Consider the following 22,423-nt stretch of genomic DNA (forward strand, 5'->3'; position numbering starts at 1 on the left):
GACCATACCTTCGCTATGCCCAAGTCATGCCCACCAGCCAGTCAGAGCGACTATATGCAAATTAACCCAACCAAGATGGCGGCCGGCAGCCACGGAGCTAGAGCAAGAGGGAGGCTGGGTTGCCCTGGTGATGGAGGAAGCCAAGCTTCCCGTCTGCTATGGCCAGCTTTGGCCTCCACAAAAGGCAACAAAGTTTCAATTATAGAAGCTAAATAAATCCCAGATACCTCCTTCCAGCCAGCCTCCACCGGGAACTTGGGTGGCTGGGGTCCATTGCCAGCCTGCAAACAGCCATAAGCCCCTCACCCAGGCTGGCCACACCCTCATGGGGTGAGGGTCCTTGCTGGGGTGCTTGGCCAGCCTGCAAACAGCCATCCGCCACTCACCCAGGCTGGCCAGTCACCCCAGCAGGCACCCCACCCTGAAGGGGCTGTGGCCAACCTGCAAACAGCCATCAGCCACTCACCCTGGCTGGCCAGGCACCCCAGCGGGACCCTCACCCTGATCCGGGGCACCCTCAGGGCAAAGAAGCTGGCCCCCACCCATTCACCAGGCCTCTATCCTATATAATAAAAGGGTAATATGCAAATTGACCTTAACAGCAGAGCGACTGGGAATCACTGATCACTATGACACACACTGACCACCAGGGGGCAGATGCTCAATGCAGGAGCTGCCCCCTGGTGATCAGTTTGCTCCCACAGGGGGAGCTTTGCTCAGCCACAAGCCAGGCTGACAGCTGCCAGTACAGTGGTGGTGGTGGGAACCTCTCCCTCCTCCTCAACAGTGCTAAGGATGTCCAACTGCAGCTTAGGCCTGCTTCCCGCTGGCAAGTGGACATCCCCTGAGGGTCTCCAGGCTGCCAGAGGGATATCTGACTGCCAGCTTAGGCCCAATCCCCTGAGGAGCGGGCCTAAGCCAGCAGGTAGTCATTCTCTGAGGGGTCCCAGACTGCGAGATGGCACAGGCCTGGCTGAGGGACCCTCCCGACTGCACAAATTTTTGTGCACTGGGCCTCTAGTATATTATACCCAAAATTTGGGAAAGCACAAAATTTCGAAAGTAATAAAGTGGTCTCCTGTTACTCCAACAGTTATGAAAAAATTTTTAGGACTTACCTGTATAGTGCTAATGGGGCGTACTCGAAAGGATTCTTGGAAATAATATTGGTCTACAAATCCAGTTCTAGTGTTGTATTGTAAATCAGTGAGCTAGATACAAGACGCCTTAATGAGCCAATTAGTTAGGAGTCTTTATTATGTGTCGGCCCAGAGGGAGGTGTCTCTCCCAAATCTCTGAGCAAAGACATAGAGGAAGTTTTCCCTATTTATATCTTTTCAAGCTCTTTGTCTGCATGTTTTACAAAGAGCTCTGTGTAAGTTATTTTTGCAGACAGTTTGTAATCTTGGATGCATAATGAACAAACATTTGGCAGAGAATATGTGAATTATTATCAGTATTTGCCTATTACGTTAGACGGCTAGCTTGTAAGGTCAGACAATTAAGTTTTTATCTTTTTCTATTATTCAAACTTAAACAGTTATTTTACAGAATAAGGGACTATCTAAAAATAACAGAGTTGACCTATAGAACAAGGGACTGTCTAAGAATAACAGAGTAGTTCAAACAGCAGTTTCAAACAGCAGTTATCCAAAGGAGGGATTACTATGCTTCACTAGCTGTTCCAATATTTCCTCAGACGATGAGTCGAAATCGTTTTGAACAAATCTGGACTTATTGGCATTTCAGTGAGAATGCAAACATGACTCAATCTTCATCCAGGCTATTTAAAATTCAGGCTGCACTTGACCATTTTATTAGTAAGTTTCAAACAATATATAAACCTATGTGAGAATTATCATTAGATGAAGGCATGATTCCTTAGAGGGGATATTTTCTATTTCGAACTTACAGCCCAGCTAAAATTATTAAATATGGTTTACTTGCGAGAATAGTGTGTGAGAGCAAGACTGGGTATATTTGCAATATGGAAATTTACACAGGTGAAGGAAAAAAATTGAATAACTCTATTCTGTCACTACTTTGGCCATATCTGGAATTGGGGCATCACATATACCAAGATAACTGTTACAATAGCGTTTCAATTACAGAAACTTTATTACTACATAAAACAAGAGTTTGTGGAACAATTTGAACAAATAGAGGCTTGCCAAAATGTTTGAAAGATGAAGCATCTATGCGTCATATTACACAGTGTTTTACAAAGTATCATACTTTAAAAAGATATTAACTTGTAAGAACATGTAATAAATAACTTCAAAATGCAAAGGGTATTTAATTTTAAAGCATGCCTTTAACATTTATATAAAATGTTTTTTGTACTCGTTCAAAGAAACTTATCTGGCCATTGGTTAAAGCTAGCAATAAAACTACTGGTCCGCAATGTGTTAATTAAGATATAGAACATTATCAGTATCCTAGAAGCCTCCTTCATGTCTCATACCAGTTATTAACCATTCCTACCAAAGGTGGTTGATTGCTTCATCTAACTTATGTCATGTAATCAGTTTTACCTGCTTTTGAACTTCATCATAAATGGAATCATTCACAGTATATACTTTTTCTGATGTATATACTTCTTTGCTCAGTGGTTGAGTGTTGACCCAGGAACCAAGAGGTCACCCGCTTTGATATCTGGTCAGGGCATAAGCCCAGGTTGCTGGATTGATCCCTAATGGGGAGCATGCAAGAAGCAACCAATCGATGATATTCCTTTCTCATTGATATTTCTGTCTTCCTACCCCTCTCCCTTACTCACTCTCTAAAAATCAATAAAAACATTTTAAATAAAGAACCAGTATTACTGTTTGTTGGAGGAATTGGAGTGAGCAATGATTTGGATACAAGAAATTCAACTTGGTATATTCTTCCACTTGCTTATATCTTCCTCTATCTCTTTTTTCAATGTCCTGTAGTTTTCCGAGTACAGGTCTTTTATCTCTTTGGTTAAGTTTATTCCTGAGTATCTTAATTTTTTTGTTGCAATGGTAAATGGGATTTTTTTTTTTTTTTAGTTTCGCTTTTTGAGAGTTCATTATTGGTGTATAAAAATGCTATGGATTTTTGGATGTTAATTTTGTATCCTGCTATGTGTCAAAACTCATTTATTAAATCTAGTAGTTTTTTTTTTTTTCAAGAAAAATGATCTTAAATATAATAATGTTAAATGCAACAAACAATATCTCAAGAAAAATGATCTCACCTAATAATAGACAAACATGTAAATTGACCGTACCTTCGCCACACCAACCAGCCAATCAGGAGAGTATGCAAATTAACCCAACAAAGATGGCAGTTAATTTGCATGCATAGGCTCCATGTGGTGGAGCGAAGCCCGACGGCCCCGGGGCCAGAGCAGCGAAGCCTGACGGCTCTGGGGATGGCTCCGGCCAGAGCCCAGCCAGAGCGAAGGCCTGGGAGGCCTGGGCCCCGGGTGCCAGAAGCAAACCGGTGCCAGCAGCCAAGGGAAGGGAAGGCCTATTGCACGAATCTCTTCATGCAACAGGCCTCTAGTTTTATTTTTTGTTTTATTTTATTTTTTTTATTTAAAAAAAAATTTTTTTAATGTATTTTATTGATTTTTTTACAGAGAGGAAGGGAGAGGGATAGAGAGTTAGAAACATCGATGAGAGAGAAACATCGATCAGCTGCCTCCTGCACACTCCCCACTGGAGATGTGCCCGCAACCCAGGTACATGCCCTTGACCGGAATCGAACCTGGGACCTTTCAGTCCGCAGGCTGACGCTCTATCCACTGAGCCAAACCGGTTACGGCAGGCCTCTAGTTTTAAATATAATGTTACATGCAATAAGCACCAGTTATTCAAGAAAAATGATCTTATATATAATAATATTACATGCAATGAACATTAATATTTCAAGAAAAAAGGATCTTAAGTATAATATACTATTACCAAAGCTGTACTAACATAGTATATCACAAAAGTTGTAGGAAATATTAAAAATCTGCAAATAACAGGATTACTTTTATTATATTCTAAAATATTTGTTTTCTCTGGCTCTTTTTATGGTTTCCCGTCTTATGTTTAAGTCCTTTAACCATTGTGAGTTATTTTTGTGTGGGTGTAAGTTGGTGACCTAGTTTCATTTTTTTGCATGTATCTGACCAAGTTTCTTAACACCATTTATTGAAGAGACTGTCTTGACTCCATTGTATGCTCTTGCCTCCTTTGTCAAATATTAATTGAACATAAAATGGCTTGGGTCGATTTCTGGCTTCTCTGTTCTGTTCCATTGGTCTATATGTCTATTCCTGTGCCAGTATCAGGAAGTTTTGAGGACAGTGGCTTTGTAATATAGGTTGATGCCAGGAGCTGGTCCATCCTTGCTGTTTCAAGGGACCTGGCATATATGGCATACTGTTCTTAATATGTTTGCTCACCTTCTTGGCACTATGTGTTTTAACCAAGGTCACCTCTCTGAGAAAGGTTGTTTCCCCAGGTAGGGATTTTCCTCTGAAGTTAGGGAGGGAATAAAACCCCTTAACTAAGTGCCAGGCAGGTAATTAATCACTTTAACTACGAATAATCATGCTTAAGCCATATAATCTTTACTTCCTGGAATGGAGATAAGAAACGCCCTAACCTTTGGAATAGAGATTGATAGGATTGGAATCAACTGGTATAAATACAGATGTAACAAGACAACAGGACACAAAACCTAGACACAGAACCTACACAGAACCTAGAGACAGAAGAACTTGGCTGGAGAGAACATGGCAAAAGATCCTGGACAGAACCTAGAGACAGAACCTAGAGACAGAACCTGGCTGAAGAACCTAGAGACAGAACCTGGCTACAGAACGTGGATAGAACATGGCAAGAGAACCTGACTAGAACCTGGTGACTGAACCTGGCTGGAGATCCTGACCAGAACTTCGCTGGAGATCCTGAACAGAACTTGGCTGGAGATCCAGACCAGAACTTGGCTGGAGATCCTGGCTAGAGACCCTGGCTAGGCTGCTGATCAACTGAACGCTGTCTCCGTGTCATTCCTTCTTCGCCGACTCCGTCCACACCTTTGGGGACCCCTGGACCTGCTGGGGTCGAACCCCAGCAGGTTGATATCTGGTATTGTGATTCCTCCAACTTTGTTGTTCTTTCTCAGGATTGCTGTGCCTATTGGGGGTCTTTTTTAATTTCTGATGAATTTTTGGAGAGTTTCTTCTAGGTCTGTGAAATATGCCGTTGGTATTTGAATGGGGATTGCATTGAATCTATAAATTGCTTTGGGTAGTATGGACATTTTAATGATGTTGATACCACCAATCTATGAACACGGTATGTTCTTCCATCTGTTTATGTCTTCCTCTGTCTCTTTTTTCAATGTCCTGTAGTTTTCCAAGTGCAGATCTTTTATCTCCTTAGTAAAGTTTATTCCTAGGTATCTTAATATTTTTTTTGCAGTGGTAAATAGGATTTTTTTTTAGCTTCTCTTTCTATGAGTTCATTATTGATGTATAAAAAAGCCATAGATTTCTTGGTGTTAATTTTGTATCCTGCTACATGCTGAATTCATTTATTTAGTCTATTGGTTTTTTGATGGAGTCTTTAGGGTTTTCTATGTACAATATCATGTTATCTGTGAATAATGACAGTTTTACTTCTTTTCCAATTTTTAAAAAATAATTTATTGATTTTTTTACAGAGAGGAAGGGAAAGGAATAGAGAGTTAGAAACATCGATGAGAGAGAAACATTGATTAGCTGCCTCCAGCATACCTCCTACTGGGGATGTGCCCGTAACCAAGGTACGTGCCTTGACTGGAATTGAACCTGAGACCTTTCAGTCCACAGGCTGACGCTCTATCCACTGAGCCAAACCGGTTAGGGCCTTCTTTTCCAATTTGAATGCTTTTTATTTCTTCTTCTTGTCTGATTGCTGTGGCTAGCATTTCCGGTACTATGTGAAACAGGAGTGGTGAAAGTGGGCATCACTGTCTTGTTCCTGTTCTTAAGGGAAATGGTTTTAGTTTTTGCCCATTGAGTATGATGTTGGCTGTACGTTTGTCATATAAAGCTTTTATTATGTTGAGGCATGTTCCCTCTATTCCCACTTTGTTGAGAGCTTTTATCAAGAAAGGGTGTTGGATTTTGTCAAATGCTTTTTCTGCATTGAGTGATATGATTACATGATTTTTGTCTCTTAATTTGTTTATGTGCTGTATCACATTTATTGATTTGCGGATATTATACCATCCTTGCATCCCCGGAATATATCCCACTTGGCCATGGTGTATGATCTTTCTAATGTAATGCTAGATCTGATTTGCTAGAATTTTGCTATTTTAGCATCTGTGTTCATCAGGAATATTGGCATGTAGTTCTCTTTCTTTGTGGTGTCTTTATCTATTTTTGGAATTAGGGTAATGCTGGCTTCATAGACAGAGCTTGGAAGTGTGCCTTCTTCTTGAATTTTTTGGAATAGTCTGAGTAGGATAGGTTCTAGTTCTTCTTTGAATTTTAGGTAGAACTCCCCTGTAAGCCGTCTGGACCAAGGCTTTTGTTTGCTGGAAGACTTTTGATTACTACTTTAATTTCATCAGTAGTTATCAGCCTATTCAGTTATTTTTTATTCTTCCTGATTGAATTTTGGAAGCTTCTATTTTTCTAAGAATATGTTCATTTTGTCTAGGTTGTCCAGTTTGTTGGAGTAGAGTTGTTTGTAGTATTCTTTTACAATCCTTTGTATTTCTGTGGGGTCTGTGGTTACTTCACCTCTTTCATTTCTGATTTTGTTTATTTGGGTCCTCTTTGTTTTTTGGTAGCCTGGCTAGAGGTTCATCAATCTTGTTTATCCTTTCAAAGAACCTGCTCTTGGTTTTATTGATCTTTTGTATTTTTTTGGTCTGTATGTCGTTTATTTCTGCTCTGTTCTTTATTATTTTCCATCATTCTATTTTATTTTATTTTATTTTTTTTATCCCATTTTAATCAATTTTTAACAATTTTATTATTCTTTTCTTTTAAAACTCTATTATTATTTTTTTCTTCTCTTTTTCTTTCTTCTGATCCACTATTCCTCTTTCTACTTCCTCTATACTTAACTGAGGTCCTCCCCATATTGATCTAATTCTTAACCTTACTTTCTGTATGTAAGATTCTGTTCCCACCCTCTTTACTGGGTATTTGGTGTTTTTTTGGTTTACCTGTTTGTTCTCTGGTGTAGTCTGGGTGTGGCTGTATTGGTTGCCTGGAGACTGGAGGGAGGGGCTATCTCTTCCAGAGAAAATGGCTGTCTAGGTCTCACACGTCAGGTATGCCTCAGCACCAGATTTGTGGCCACCTTTCCCGGACTCTCTCCTCTCCCCAGCCTCTCCCCAGACCCCACAAGTTCACACCTTCTCCTGCACCTCAGCCACGGGTGAGTGTCTGTGTCCGAAAGTTCCTATGAACTAGCTTCAGTGAACAAAAGCAAAGACCACAAAGAGGGGAAAGAGCTACGCCACTGTGAGCCCCTCTCCTCCTGGCATGGCGTGGTCTGGGCAGCTGTCCAGAATGCCCCCTCTGGGCTCAGTCTCTCGTGACTGTGGACCCAGATCTAGAATCCCCTGCCACCAACAGTCCTGCAGACTTCCTTTCCACAGTCAGATGTTGTGCCTGTCCCAAGGGATGCAGCCTCAGTGCCGTGCAGTTTCCCTCTGACCCTCTGGGCTTGGAGGTTTCACAGTTCTCTCCAGCCTAGATTTCTGATTTTACCGTTCTCCAGGTATTCTCTCCCCTTCCTGGCTGTGGATTGTCTCACCAGCTGTGTCTACTTTGCGAATTCAGGGTTGATGTTGTTCGATTAGTTGCTTGTTCTATCTGCTCTGGGATAAGGCTCGGAACACATCCGTCTATTCTGCCGCCATTTTCTCTCCCACTTCCAGAAGTTTTGTATGTATTTGGGTGCTCCTTTATTGGGTGAATTTATGTTTACCAGAGTTATATCCTCTTGTTGTATGGATCCCTTTAGTATTGTGAAGTGGCCTTCCTTTTATCTCTTGTTATGACATTCACTTTGAGATCTATTTTGTCAGATAGTATTGCTACCCAGTTTTGTTTTCATTTCCATTTGCCCGAAAATTTTTTTCCATCCCTTCACTGTTAGTCTGTGTGAGTCCTTTGTTCTGAGGTGGGTTTCCGGTAGACAGAAGATATATGGGTCATGTTTTCTTATCCATTCAGGTACCCTATGTCTTTTGATTGGAGCATTTAATCTATTTACATTTAAGGTTATTATTGATAGGTACTTGTTTTTCTCCATTTTTATTCTTTATGCCTGTGTTCCTTCTTCACTTCCTATTTCTTCTTTTTATAGCAGTCCCTTTAGCATTTCTTGCATTGGTGGTTTGGTGGTAATGAACTCCCTTAGCCCTTTTTTGTCTGTGAAGCTTCTTATTTCACCTTCAATTTTGAATGATAGCCTTGCTGGGTATAGTATTCTTGAATTCAGTCCTTTGCTTTGCATCACTTTGTATATTTCATTCCATTCCCTTCTGGCCCAGTGTGTTTCTGTTGAGAAATCAGTTGATAATCTTATAGGAGATCCCTTAGAGGTAAGTTTCTGTCTCTCTCTGGCAGTTTTTAAGATTCTTACTTTGTCGTTGGTGTTTGCCAATTTAATTATGATGTGTCTTGGTGTCAGTCTTTTGGGGTTCATCTTGTTTGGGACTCTGTGTGCTTCTTGAATTTGTGTGAGTTTTTTCTTCCCAATATCAGGGAAGTTTTCCGTCATTATTTCTTCAAACAGGTGTTCTATTCCTTGCTCAGTTTCCTCTACTTCTGGCACCCCTATTAGGCAGATGTTGTTTTGTTTTGCGTTGTTCCAAAGCTCCTTTAGGCTCTCCTCCTGCTTTTTAAGTTTTTTTTCCAGTTGCTGCTCTTTTTTTCTACATCGTCTTCTAGCTCACTGATGCATTCCTCAGCTTCTTCTAGTCTACTGTTGATACTTTCCATTGTGTTCTTTATTGCAGCTATGTCATTCTTCATTTCCTCTTGGTTCTTCTTCATTTCCTCTTGATTCTTTTTTAAAAAAATATATTTTATTGATTTTTTTTCATAGAGAGGAAGGGAGAGGGATAGAGAGTTAGAAACATCGATGAGAGAGAAACATCGATCAGCTGCCTCCTGCACACCCCCCACTGGGGATGTGCCCACAACCAGGGTACATGCCCTTGACCGGAATCGAACCTGGGACCCTTCAGTCCACAGACCAACGCTCCATCCACTGAGCCAAACCAGTTAGGGCTCCTCTTGATTCTAACCTGTTGCTGAATTTGTCTTCCATCCTTTTCAGCGTCCTTATGACCTTTGCTCTGAATTTTTTCTCTGACAAATTGCTTGCCTCCATTTCATTTACTTCCTTTTTTGGTGATTCTTCCCTTACTTTTGTATGGGGGCTATTTCTTTGTCTCCCTACTTTTGCTCCTCTCAAAGGGATGTCTGGTTATGTGGCTCACTCTCTACTATGTTGACCAAAAGGCACAAAATACAACTTGACACGACACAGAGGGAACAAAACATGAGTGTATTCATGACACCGATAACCCCAATAAAAGTGAACACCAAAGAAAAGAGAATTAGGGGAGAGAACAGAGTGCAAAAATGATATTGAGAAAAGGAAAAAAAGGTAAGAGAGAAAAGAAAAAAGAAGGGGAAAAAATTACATATATGGGGAGAAAGCTCCAGAAAACAAACAAATAAAAAATGCGAAAAACAAACACCCAGAAAAAAAGATGGGAACCGAATCTGAAGAGGCAGAGCTTATTTCCAGAAAGTAAGGCAAAGGAATTGAATGAATGGGGGAATGGCCACAGTTCAGTATAGAGGTGGTAGAAAGAGGATGAGTTGATAAGAAGATAACTAAAACACAATAAAAAAGTAAAAATAAAAAGACAAAAAAATTTCCCTATCTATTTACCTATCTGTCTGTCTATCTATCTATTCATCTATTCTTGGGAGAGGAGAATAGAGTAGAGAGCAAGTAGACTTGAGTTTGGTGAGTGAAACAAATTAAGCAATTAGGAGAAGAAGAGGGGAAAGACAAAAGCATTAAAAAATTGGCTAGCGAAGAAAGAGAAAAGAGAAGGGTGCATGGACTTGGATCAGGGGAGCAGAAATTAGATATATGAGTAAGCCAACAGAGATTACTATAATAGTAATATGTAAATAAAGTAGATAAGATCAATTTTTAACAAGGGGTAAAAAGGAAGAGAAATACTAAAGCAGGAACAGGAGAAGAGAAACAGGATGAGAAAGGGAGAAGGGAGGAAGAAAAGGTTGGCAAAAAGGAAAAAATGAGATAAAGTAAAATAATGATAAAAAAATAAAAAATAGAATGAAGAACACTAATCCAAAAAAATAAAAGGTTAAAGAAAAATAAATGAAATAAAGAAAAAATTTTTTCCTCTTTTGTTTCTTAAGTAAAAGATAAAAACAAAAAAGTGAAGTAGTGAAGTGTTCGTTTCAGCTGAGGTTTTTTAAAATCTTTATTGTCCAGGTTATTACAGATGCTCCTCTCCCCCCCCCCCCATAACTCCCCTCCACCCGGTTCCCACCCTACCCCACGCCCTCGCCACCCCACTCTCCGTGTCCATAGGTACTGCATATATGCATATAAAATCTCTGTCCAATCTCTAACCGCATGCCACCACACCTCCTTCCATCTGAGAAATGTCAGTCTGCTCCATTTCCATATCCCTGATTCTATTACATTCACCGGTTTATTCTGTGCATCAGATTTTTTAGTCATTTGATTTTTAGATTCAAAAAATGTTGATAGATCTGTATTTTTTGTCACTTTGTTGTTCATAATTTTGTTATCTTTACCTTTTTCTTTTCCTCCTCCTCCCCCCCCCCCCCCCATATAATACTGGTTTGGTGGTAATAAACTGCTTTAGCTTTTTCTTGTCTGTGCAGCTCTTTAAATGACCTTCAATTCTAAATGATAGCTTTTCTGGGTAGAGTATTCTTGGTTGTAGGTTCTTGCTATTCATCACTTTTAATATTTCTTGCCACTCCCTTCTGGCCTGCATAGTTTCTGTGGAGAAATCCGCTGACACTCGTATGGGTACTCCCTTGTAGGTAACTGACTTTTTTTCTCTTGCTGCTTTTAAGATTCTCTCTTTGTCTTTTGCTCTTGGCATTTTAATTTTGATGTGTCTTGGTGTGGTCCTCTTTGGATTCCTTTTGTTTGGGGTTCTCTGCACTTCCTGGACTTGTAAATCTATTTCTTTCACCAGGTAGGGGAAGTTTTCTGTCATTATTTCTTCAAATAGGTTTTCATTATCTTGCTCTCTCTCTTCTTCTGGCACCCCTATAATTTGGATGTTGGTATGCTTGAAGTTGTCCCAGAGGCTCCTTACACTATCCTTATATTTTTGGATTCTTTTTTCTTCTTGCTCTTCTGGTTGGGTGTTTTTTGCTTCCTCATATTTCAAATAATTGACTTGATTCTTGGAATCCTCTAGTCTACTGTTGAATCTCTGTATATTATTCTTTATTTCAGTCAGTGTATGCTTAATTTCTGACTGGTCCTTTTTCATTTTTTTGGCATTCTCACTAAAATCCTTGAAGGTCTCACTAAGTTCCTTGGAGGTTTCTAGAAGATTCTTGAGTAACCTTATAACTGTAGTTTTGAACTGTATATCTAGTAGTTTGCTTGCTTCCACATATTTCATTTGTGACGTGTTTCTTTGTCTCTGCATTTTGGCTGCTTTTCTGTGTTTGTTTCTATGTGTTGGGTAGCTGCTAAGTCTCCTTGAGTTGATAGAGTGGCCTTATGTAGTAGGTGTCCTATAGGGCCCAGTTGCTCAGCCTCCCCAATCACCTGAGGTGGACACAGTTGGTACACTCCTTTGTGGGCTGTGTGCACAGTCTTCTTGTAGTTGAGCCTTGATTTCTGTTGGTATCACTGGGAGGAATTGACCTCCAGGCTGTGAGGACCAGCTGTGTCTACAATGGAAGACCTGCTGTGCAGGAGACACCTTTATGGGGCAGGACTTCCTTCAGTGGGGCTTTGGTGCTCCCTGTGTCTGCCCCTTGAGTGTGTCACTTATGGATATGAACACATTGTTTGCGGGTAGTTTTTATCGCGTGCTAACAGGTGGCGCGGGCCATTTTTGCTAATTTTTTGCACAAATGGCAACGTTCAGTAAAATTATGATAACTTTAGTTTATGTATTTATACGTTACCCGCATTCTACCGCTAGTCTATAAAAAACGTATTAATATGTGTCCCGCGCTCTACTACACTGGTAGAACGTATAAATACGTAAAACGTATAAATACGTTTCCCGCATACAATGTATGAAGTGACATGGTGTCACACTGACCACTGGGTACACTGGCTCTTGGAACTCTAAGGAGGTGCAAAGTCAGCCACTGCCTGGGGCCACCCAGCAGGAGCTACAGGGAGCTCTGCAGATTCCTCCTCTTTGTATTGGGGCCCAGCTGTGAAGCTTTGGGGCTCCCTGACCCAGCTATAGCTCCTTTGACAGGTTTTAGGCTGAGAGAGGACAGGCCATTCATATGCAGAAGCCTCTGCGCACAGCTTGGGTGGGGTTTTAAAGTGAGTGGGGCGGGGTCTCAGGGGAATTCCTTGGTGGAGCACACAGCAATGGCTGCCAGTCAGCCCTGCACCAGGGAGGTCCCTGCACAGGAACAATGACCGCTGACAGCACCTCCATCTGGAAGAAAGCTGCCTCTGCGTTCCTGCCCTGATGCCAGACAGTCCATTTTCTCCCCTTATATGTTTTTATTATCACAAATTATTCCTGTTTATGCTGCGAGTTTTGGCAATCCTACTGGTAGTGTTATGACCTTATGTTCTTTGTTTCAGGTAGAATAACTCCTTTGAATATTTCCTGCAATGGAGGTTTTCTAGTGGTCAAATTCCTCAGCTTCTTTATGTCTGGGAATGTTCTGTTTTCTGTGCTCATCAGCACACTCTTACTTTCTTTAATTACCTGCTTCATTTCCAGGATTTCTGCTTGATACTTTTTTAAAATTTCAATTTCTTTGGAGAAATACTCATTTTGTTCATTGATTTGTTTTCTGAGTGTGCTAAATTGCCTGTCAGTATTTTCTCACATCTCATTGAGTATTTTCAGAACTGCAATCATGAAATCTCTGTCATTGAACTCGTATAATTCCATGTGCTCCAGCCTGTTTCCTGGGGCTTTTTCATTTTCTTTCTGGTCATCGTTGTTTTTGTGGTTGTTTATGGTGTTCACTGTTCTCCTTTTTTCCCCCATTTATCTCTGAGGAGGTCTTTCTACTCTGCTCCAGTAGATGGTGCTGAATTGCAAGATTTTTATTCTCTGTGGCCTCACAGTTTTGTGCCTCTGTGGTTTCCTTAGGGCTGTACCACCTTTGCTACTTAGGAGTGAGGTTTGTTTTTTTCTTCACAGTAATGGCGTCCCCTGGTCTCCACGGGTTCAGCCCAAGCATGCCTCCTGGGGTTCAGTTACAGAGGGAAACTTTCTTCTGCAACAGATATTGGCCTACAGATAATACACTCCTGGAAACAACTCTAAGGGCAATGGGAAGTGAGATTTGGGAGTCTATCAGTGGCAGGCTCTGTGAACTACTTTCTTTGCCTGAAAGCCCCACAGCCAGGCCCAGCCATGGGGAACAACTCTGTAGTGAGGCTGTCTGCTGACTCGCAGCTCACACATGCAACTCAGAACCCATTCAAAAGGTGCTCCCATGGTTCAGACACTCTCTCACTGTTTGTGTGCACAACCACACAATACCACTACTCCAGTGGCAACTTCAACAGCTAGCCACTCACTGGGTTAGCTCTCTGTTTGTCCCAACTGGCTGAGGAAAGTGCCCATAACTGCTGCTGCCAGTTCCCAACTGTGCTGCAGATATGTTGCTGCACTGTAGCCGTGTTGAGCTTACCTTCCTTCTCATCTTTCCACTTATTCCAAGGAGGCCACCTTAGTTTTTCCATTGTACAGGTCTCCAGGCCTGCACTGGTGTTGAGCAGGGACTTCTTTGTTGAATTATAGGTGGTTATTTTGTTGCAATGTTAGGGGGAGAGGATAGATGCACCTTTATGCCGCCATTCCTCTGACATCACTTTTAATTTCTTTTTAAAAAATAATCTTTATTGTTGAGAGTATTACAGATGTCCCCATTTTCCCCCCCATTGTTCCCCTCCACTCAGTTCCTGCCCCATGCCACCCTACTATCTGTGTCCATAGGTAAGATCTTCGGTTAATCTCTTTTTGCCTCCCCCTCCCCCATCCCTTTGAGATTAGTCAGTCTGTTCCATGCTTCCAGGCCTCTGATTCGGTTTTATTAACCATCTTGTTCATGAGATTTTTTTATTGGTTTATTTTGATTTTTATATTTGAATGTTGATAGATATGTATTTGTTGCCATTTTCTTGTTCATATTTTTTATCCCTCCTTCTCCTCCTCCCCCTCCTCCTCCTCTTCCTCCTTCTCCTCCTCCTCTGTCTCCTTCTTCTCTGTCTTCTTCTCTGTCTCCGTCTCCATCTCCGTCTTCTTCTTCTAATACCCTTCAACATTTCATATAATACTGGTTTGGTGGTGATGGACTCCTTTAGCTTTTTCTTATTTGTGAAACTCTTTATCTGACCCTCAATTTTAATGAGACCTTTGCTGGGTAGAGTAATCTTGGTTATAGGTCCTTGCTTTTCATCACTCTGTATATTTCTTACCACTCCCTTCTGGCCTGCAAAGTTTCTTTTGTGAAATCAGCTGACAGTCATATGGGCACTTCCTTGTAGGTAACTAACTGCTTTTCTCATGTTGCTTTTAAGATTCTTTCTTTGTCTTTAACTCTTCGCATTTTAATTGTGATGTGTCTTGGTGTAGGCCTCTTTGGGTTTCTCTTGATTGGGGCTCTCTGGGCTTCCTGGACATGTATGTCTATTTCTTTCACCAGGTAGGGGAAGTTTTTTGTCATTTCTTCAAATAGGTTTCAACATCTTGCTCCCTCCCCCTTCTGTCACCCCCCCATAATGCGAATATTGGTACACTTGAAGTTGTCCCAGAGGCTCCTTACATTATCTTCATATTTTTGGATTCTTTTTTTCTTTTTGCTCTTCTGATTGGATGTTTTTTTGCTTCCTCATATTCCATATGGTTGATTTGATTCTCAGAATCCTTTACTGTTGAATACCTATAAATTGCTCTTTATTTCAGTCAGAGTATGCTTAATTTCTAACTGAACCTTTTTCATGTCTTTGACATTCTCACCAAGATCCTTGAAAGTCTCATCAAGATCTTTGAGTAATCTTATAACCATGGTTTTGAACTCTGTATCCAGTAGTTTGCTTGCTTTCATTTGTGACATGTTTCTTTGTCTCCACATTTTGGCTGCTTCCCTGTGTTTGTTTTTATGCATTGGGTAGAGCTACTATGTCTCCTGGAATTGGTAGAATGGCCTTGTATAGTAGGGCCCAGTGGCTTAGGATCCCCAGTCACCTGAGCTTGGCACTCTAGGTGTACCCCTTTGTGAGCTGTGTGCATAGTCTTGTAGTTGAGTCTTGATTGCTGTTGGCGTCACTGGGAGGAATTGACCTCCAGGCCAATTGGCTGTGAGGACCAGCTCTGACTACAGTGGGAGAGCTGCTGTGCAAGAGGTAAGGCCCAGCTGTGAAGCAAGGCAGGCTGGTGCTAATGCCCGGTCTTGGGCTTTTTATTGATAGGTTTGGGCATGCTGTCACCAGCTGCAGCTTGTTTGAGAGATTTTAGCAAAGTCTGAAGCCTGAGCCAGGACAGGCAATTCATATAGAAAAGCTGCTGTAAACACCTTGGGTGCGGCTGCAAATTGGATGGATAGGGCAGTGGTCCTCAACCTTCTGGCCCTTTAAATACAGTTCCTCATGTTGTGACCCAACCATAAAATTATTTTCATTGCTACTTCATAACTGTAATGTTGCTACTGTTATGAATCATAATGTAAATATCTGATATGCAGGATGGTCTTAGGCGACCCCTGTGAAAGGGTCATTCGACTGCCAAGGGGGTCGCGACCCACAGGTTGAGAACCGCTGGAGTAGGGTCTCAGGGAATCCTCAAGGTGGAGTAAACACTGTGAGCCACGCTGATGGAAACTCAGGTATGGCTGCCAGTCAGCTCTGCATTGGGGGAGGTCCTAGCATCGGAACAGTGACCCTTGTGAGCACCCCTGTCTGGGAGAAAGCCACCTCTGAGTTCTTGCCCTGATGTCAGACAGTCCAGTTCCTCTCTCTATGTGTGCTGGAGCTCAGAGGTGTGGTGTACTGGCCCTTTAAAAGGAACAGCTGCATCTCAAGCAGCCTCTGTGTCACTCAGCCACAATCCCTGCTGGTTTTTACAGCCCAAAGTTTCAGGGACTTCTCTTCCCAGCTCTGGAATCCTGGGCTGGGGTTCTGGTGTGGGGCTGAGGCCCCTTGCTCCTCACAGGCGGCCTCCACAGAGACCATCTCCCTCCCGATTAGTAAAAACAGCCCACATGGGTACTGGACCAGCCCCTTCAGCACCTCCACCCCTCTTACCTGTCTCAGTGTGCTTTCTTCTTTAATTCTCTAGTTGTAGTACTTCCATTCAGCTAGCTTTCAGATGGTTCTGAATGATGGTTGTTCTGTATTTTAGTTGTAAATTTGATATGGTTATTGGAGGTGGAGAGTACTGGCATTTACCTATGTCACCATCTTGGTTCTCCTAGCCTGTTATATTTGGTCAAACATTTAATTGACTCACCCCTAATGCCTTGGCAGGGCCTGACCAAATGAGTTCGCAGGTCTTATATAGCCTGCAGGCTAGACATTCCCCACCCTTGCTTTAGAGAGTTGGTGACAGAGCTGCAGGCCATACTTACAATTGAGACTTAGTCCAAGGATGCTCAGTAAGCCACTGTTCCCAGAACTATTCATTACATTGTATTTCTTTACCCACTTTACACACACACACACACGCATGCACGCATGCACGCGCGCACACACACACACACACACACACACACACACACACACCCGACTTTAAACTTAGTGATTTGTATGGTCTTAGTGGGCAATTTCTTTTTAAATTCTCACCAAAGGATATGTTTCCATTGTTCTTTAGAGAGAGTGTGGAAGGAAGGGAGAAGGAAGAGAGAGAGAGAGAGAGAGAGAGAGCGCGCGAGAGCAAGCACATTGATGGAGACACATTGAATGGTGTGGGGAATCAAACCTGCGACCCTTCAATCCATGGCCTGAAGCTGTAACCACTGAGAAAAACCAGCCAGGGCTTTAGTACAAAATTTAATTCTGGAAGTGATTAGGCAGAACATGAATGGCTAAGATCTGATGATTAATAGGTCTAGGAGGAAGTGAAGGAAGGAAGCCAAAGTCATCAAAGAATCTTAGTAGGCACTTATTGGCTACATGAAAAGTGGTCCCACTCAGAGAATGTGGGTAATTGGAAGATGAAGAGGGAATTACTTAAAATTCTATTTCTTTTTCTTTTGGCACATAAAATCATATCCATGATTTCAGCTTACAAATTCCATTAATATTCTCTATTCTTGGAAAAGAGTATGCAGCATTACTTCTTAATTTTTGTGTTCAAGCAACATTAACTCTGGGCCACAGTAAGCTCTTTTTCCTTCATGTCATATTATGGACATATAAGTCTTAGGTTTTCTGTGATGTATGTCCTAAGGTTCTGGAATAGAATGATTACACATCATTTCTTTCTCTTCCCGGCTGTATCCTTTCTTTTATGTGTTTAGAAAATCAGGGCATATCTCAAACATGTATAGAAGTGCATTAAAAAAATACAAACACCCCTGAACTACTCACTGGCCAGATTCAATAAATAAAAACATTTAGCCATGTATACTTATATGCTCTTTACTTTTTTTGAGAAATAAAGCATTAAAGAGTTGATGCCTCCTTTTTATCTTTTTCTAATCCCATTCCTCCCTCTCCTTTCCTTGACGCCACCTCTATTCTGAGGTTGATATGAATCCTCCTTGTTACCATACAAAAGTAATTTCTTAATGAATTGTTACCTATTTTTAAACTTTTGAAATTCAAAGGGCAGAGTAACTAATTTTATGGTTTCTCTATCATGAATCATTTTCAATAACTCAAATATATATATTTTTTCATCCCTGGGCAAAAGTAGTCACATTTGAGCTATTGCTAAGACTGTGCTTAACTACATAAATATTTTTTGTTCTCTGATCACATGTGACATTCATTAAATAGCCTATATAATAAAAGGGTAATATGCAAATCGACCCTAATGGCAGAATGACCAGGAACGACCCATTGCTATGATGCATACTGGCCACCAGGGGGCTGATGCTCAATGCAGAAGGTGACCCCTAGTGGTCAGTGCACTTCCACGGGAAGCTCTGCTCAGCCACAAGCTGGGCTGATGGCTGCAAGCTCAGCGGTGGTGGCAGGAGCCTCTCCCGCCTCCTTGGCAGTGCTAAGGATATTCAACTGTGCCTTAGGCCTGCTCCCTGCTGCCAGAGGGATGTCTCACTGCCAGCTTAGGCCCGACCCCCTGGGGAGTGGGCCTAAGCTGGCAGGTGGACATCCCCCAAGGGCACCTGAGCTGCCAGAAAGATGTCTGACTGCCAGCTTATTAGGCCCAATCCCCCACAGAGCAGGCCTAAGCCAGCAGGTGGACATCCCCCGAGGGGTCCCGGACTGTGAGAGGGCGTAGGCCGGGCTGAGGAAACCCCCTGAGTGCACAAATTTTTGTGCACTGGGCCTCTAGTCCTATATAATAAAGAGGTAATATGCAAATTGACCATCATGCCCTCACAAGATGGCTGCCTGTGACCAGGCCGGCAAGGGGGTTAGTGAGGGACGACCAAATGACTGAACAGCAGGCTGTGTGGGGTGACCAGGCAGGCAGAGGGGTTAGTGAGGGATGACCAAACGACTGAACAGCAGACTGCGTGGGGGGACCAGGCTGGCAGGAGGGGCAGTTGGGGGCAACCAGGCCAGCAGTGGGGGCATTTGGGGGCAACCAGGTTGGCACGGGGGGCAGTTAGGGGCAACCAGGCTGGCGGGGAGGGGTGCAGTTGGGGGCAACCAGGCCAGCAGTGGGGGCAGTTGGGGGTGACCAGGATGGCGGCGGGGGCAGTTAGGAATGACCAGGCCGGCAGGGAGGGGTCAGTTGGGGGTGACCTGGCCGGCAGCTGGGGGCAGTTAGGGGCAACCAGGCTGGCAGGGGGTCAGTTCGGGTGACCAGGCAGGCAGGCAGGTGAGTGATTAGGAGCCAGTGGTCCAGAATTGTGAGAGGGATGTCCAACTGCCGGTTTAGGCCTGATTCCCGGGATCAGGTCTAAACCGGCAGTCGGACATCCCCCAAGGGGTCCCGGATTGGAGAGGGTGCAGGCTGGGCTGAGGGGACCGCCTCCCCCCCTCCGCCCCCCATGCACGAATTTCGTCCACTGGGCCTCTAGTACAGGGGTGGGCAAACTTTTTGACTCGAGGGCCACAATGGGTTCTTAAACTGGACCGGAGGGCCGGAACAAAAGCATGGATGGAGTGTTTGTGTGAACTAATATAAATTCAAAGTAAACATCATTACATAAAAGGGTACGGTCTTTTTTTTTTTTAGTTTTATTCATTTCAAATGGGCCGGATCTGGCCTGCGGGCCGTAGTTTGCCCACGGCTGCTCTAGTATATAATAACATTCCTGAAATATTCTTTAAAAAGTCTTCATATTTACCTTCTATATCTAGGGAGAGTGAGAGAGGAGAAGGGACAAAGAATGATTTTTTTTCAGGCCAACTTATTTGAAAACTAACAATATAAGCTAAAAAAGTGAAGGAAACATATTTAATGTGTGCTAGTAGGACTTGTATCTCTTAGTTTAATAGTCTGTACATTTTTGATGCACTGTATTATGGGCAGCAGCATGAAGAATTTAATGTTATATTGCAAAATGTTTGTGGTTAGTTTAGATGGGAGGTCAGTGTGATAACAGAGAAAATCTAACAATTAACTGTGCTGTTTGTTTTGTCAAAATATGCTGCCCAGCTCCAGAGTTCCCGATTTTGGAGAAGCAGAATTGGTTGATACATCTCCACTATATCCGGAAGGATTATGAAGCATGCAAGGTGAGAGATAGAAATGATAGGCAGACTTTGGTTAGGCGGCTGACAGTGTCTGTCACACAGTTTCTATCCTGCTAATAATGTATGAATTGCTGTTTTCCCATACTTGGTGTATTTGTTAGCCTTTGCTATGATAATGCTGCTTTAGAAACAACTTTAATTCCAATAGTCTCCAACAACAGACGTTTATTTATTGCTCATGGGCCTTCATATTGGCTGTGGGTTGACTGGGTTTGACTACAAGTTGTGGGTCAGGTTCAGGTATGTTCCATGTGTCTTCTCATTTCAAGTAGAAAGAGGAGCCTGTATTTTGCTCATCAGAGTTTTTTCATATTTTTCTTAGCTTTACTAGATAGGTTTTAGGTAGGGGTTAGCAAAATTTTTCTTTAAGGGACCAGATGGTAAATATTTTAGGCTTTGCAGGCACAAATAGTCTCTGTTTTATAAGCTTAATATTCTGTTTGTTTTTTGTTCTTTTTTTTTTTTTTTTGATAACCTTTAAAACTATGAGAGCTGTTTAAAAGTAGGCTATGCAGGTTAGATTTGGCCTGTGGGCTATAGTTTGCCAGCCCCTATTGTAGAATAAGTGGTCATAACAAGAGAGTTGAGATTTTTAAAAAATCTAAATTAACTACTTTATTAGTAATTATCCTGGATTCTTACATTTGCTCCTTGTTCATTGTCTACCCTTTCTTAAAAATGCTTGAAGGCATTTAATCATTCTTCAGAAGTATTTTTCTTCTTTCAGGCTGTTATCAAAGAACAGCTTCAGGAGACCCAGGGGCTATGTGAATATGCTATCTATGTCCAAGGTAAGACATATATTTCTTTTCTTCTTGTTAGAGGAATGCACACTTTGCCTAGGTTTCTGGAAAAAGAGCAAACAACTTATGCTTAAATTCAAGTGAGTGTGCCACAAAGGTTTTTTTTCAATGTTGGTTTTTTATCTTATTTTATTTTTAAATACTGTGCTACATTTGCTTTAATTTATTTTTTATTTTTATTGATTTCAGAGGGGAAGGGAGAGGGAGAGAGCGATAGAAACATCAATGATGAGAGAGAAACATCGATCAGCTGCCTCCTGCACGCCCCCTACCCGGGAATCTAGCCTTCAACCAAGTCATATGTCCTTGACCGAGTCGAACCCGGAACCCTTTAGTCTGTGAGCCAATGTTCTATCCAATGAACAAAACGGGTTAGGGCCAGTGTTGGTTTTTTAAATTGGAACATAATTCTTAGGCTAGATTTGACCTCAGAAATGACTGGTTATGTTAAAAAAAAGTTGCTACTATCCTTCATCCCATTTCTAGTTTCTGCCTAGTGTTTTTCAGAATGGATATTAGGGTCCTTGCTTCTGCAGTAGTTTCAGGCCCAGAAAAGTCTTTGAAAGGGTTCCTTGTAATGAGGCTAAAAGAGATGAGGAAAGACTTGAGGATTTTTAGTAAGGTGAGTCGGGATGAAGGGAAGAAGCCCAGAGATATACAGGATAAAGCAGAGAATAAATGAAATTCATTAGAAATCAAATATGAAAACCATTGCCTGAAATTTTACTCTTTAGTGCCAAAAGTTGCATCCCTAGTTTTCCCATGAACTTTCTTTTTGACCTCTTTTGTATAAGTGAGTTATTTTGTTGACCACTCATAGCCTTTGTGGTCTTCAGATTTGTATATAATTTTTTGGCATAATTAGTAAAATATTGACACATCTAGGACATCATGGCAAAAAAAAAAGTTCTTTTATTCCCAATGTCACAAGTTCAGTGCCTCATAATGCTTAAGCATGGAAATTCTTTTGTTGTTGTTGTTGTTAATCCTTATCCTAGGATATTTTCTATTGATTTTTAGAGAAAGTAGAAGGGAGGGGGAGAGACACAAAGAGAGAAACACCGATATGAGAGAGACACATTGATTGGTTGTCTCCCGACCAGGGCTAGGGATCAAGTCTGCAACCAAGGTACATGTCCTTGACTGGAATTGAACCCGGGACCCTGCAGCCCACAGGCCAACGCCCTAGCCACTAAGCCAAACCAGCTAGGGCAAGCATGGAAATTCTTCTGAAAACTTAGGCCTAGGAAAAAATATTGATTCTGAATGGTTGCTATACTGATAACCAAGTCTGAATATTACTGCATTTTTTTTTTTTTGCCAGAATCTCCTTGTTGGACATGGGGTGTGATTGTCCTTGCCCTATTTGGGGAACTCTCTGAAAACTGAATTATGATAAATAGAGCATCTGATAAGGGAAGGTTAAGAATGTTTATGTGTAGTTTATCTGGTTATTTGCAAGGCACCGATTATCTGTGTGATAGATACTGGGAG

General features: G+C 41.9%; 1 protein-coding gene across 3 annotated transcripts in view; it reads left to right on the forward strand.

Moving 5' to 3' along the window:
- BBS4 (Bardet-Biedl syndrome 4) overlaps window positions 1–22,423 on the forward strand; it is a 131,070-nt gene that overhangs the window by 47,268 nt on the left and 61,379 nt on the right. For all 3 annotated transcript variants that reach the window (XM_036348363.1, XM_036348355.1, XM_036348373.1), the window contains exons 3-4: window positions 20,029–20,108; window positions 20,854–20,917. In XM_036348363.1, coding sequence (XP_036204256.1) covers window positions 20,029–20,108; window positions 20,854–20,917 — 144 coding nt within the window. The remainder of the gene's footprint in view (window positions 1–20,028; window positions 20,109–20,853; window positions 20,918–22,423) is intronic.

This window comes from Myotis myotis, unplaced genomic scaffold (assembly GCF_014108235.1).
Source record: "Myotis myotis isolate mMyoMyo1 unplaced genomic scaffold, mMyoMyo1.p scaffold_m19_p_1, whole genome shotgun sequence".
NCBI classification, from domain to species: domain Eukaryota; kingdom Metazoa; phylum Chordata; class Mammalia; order Chiroptera; family Vespertilionidae; genus Myotis; species Myotis myotis.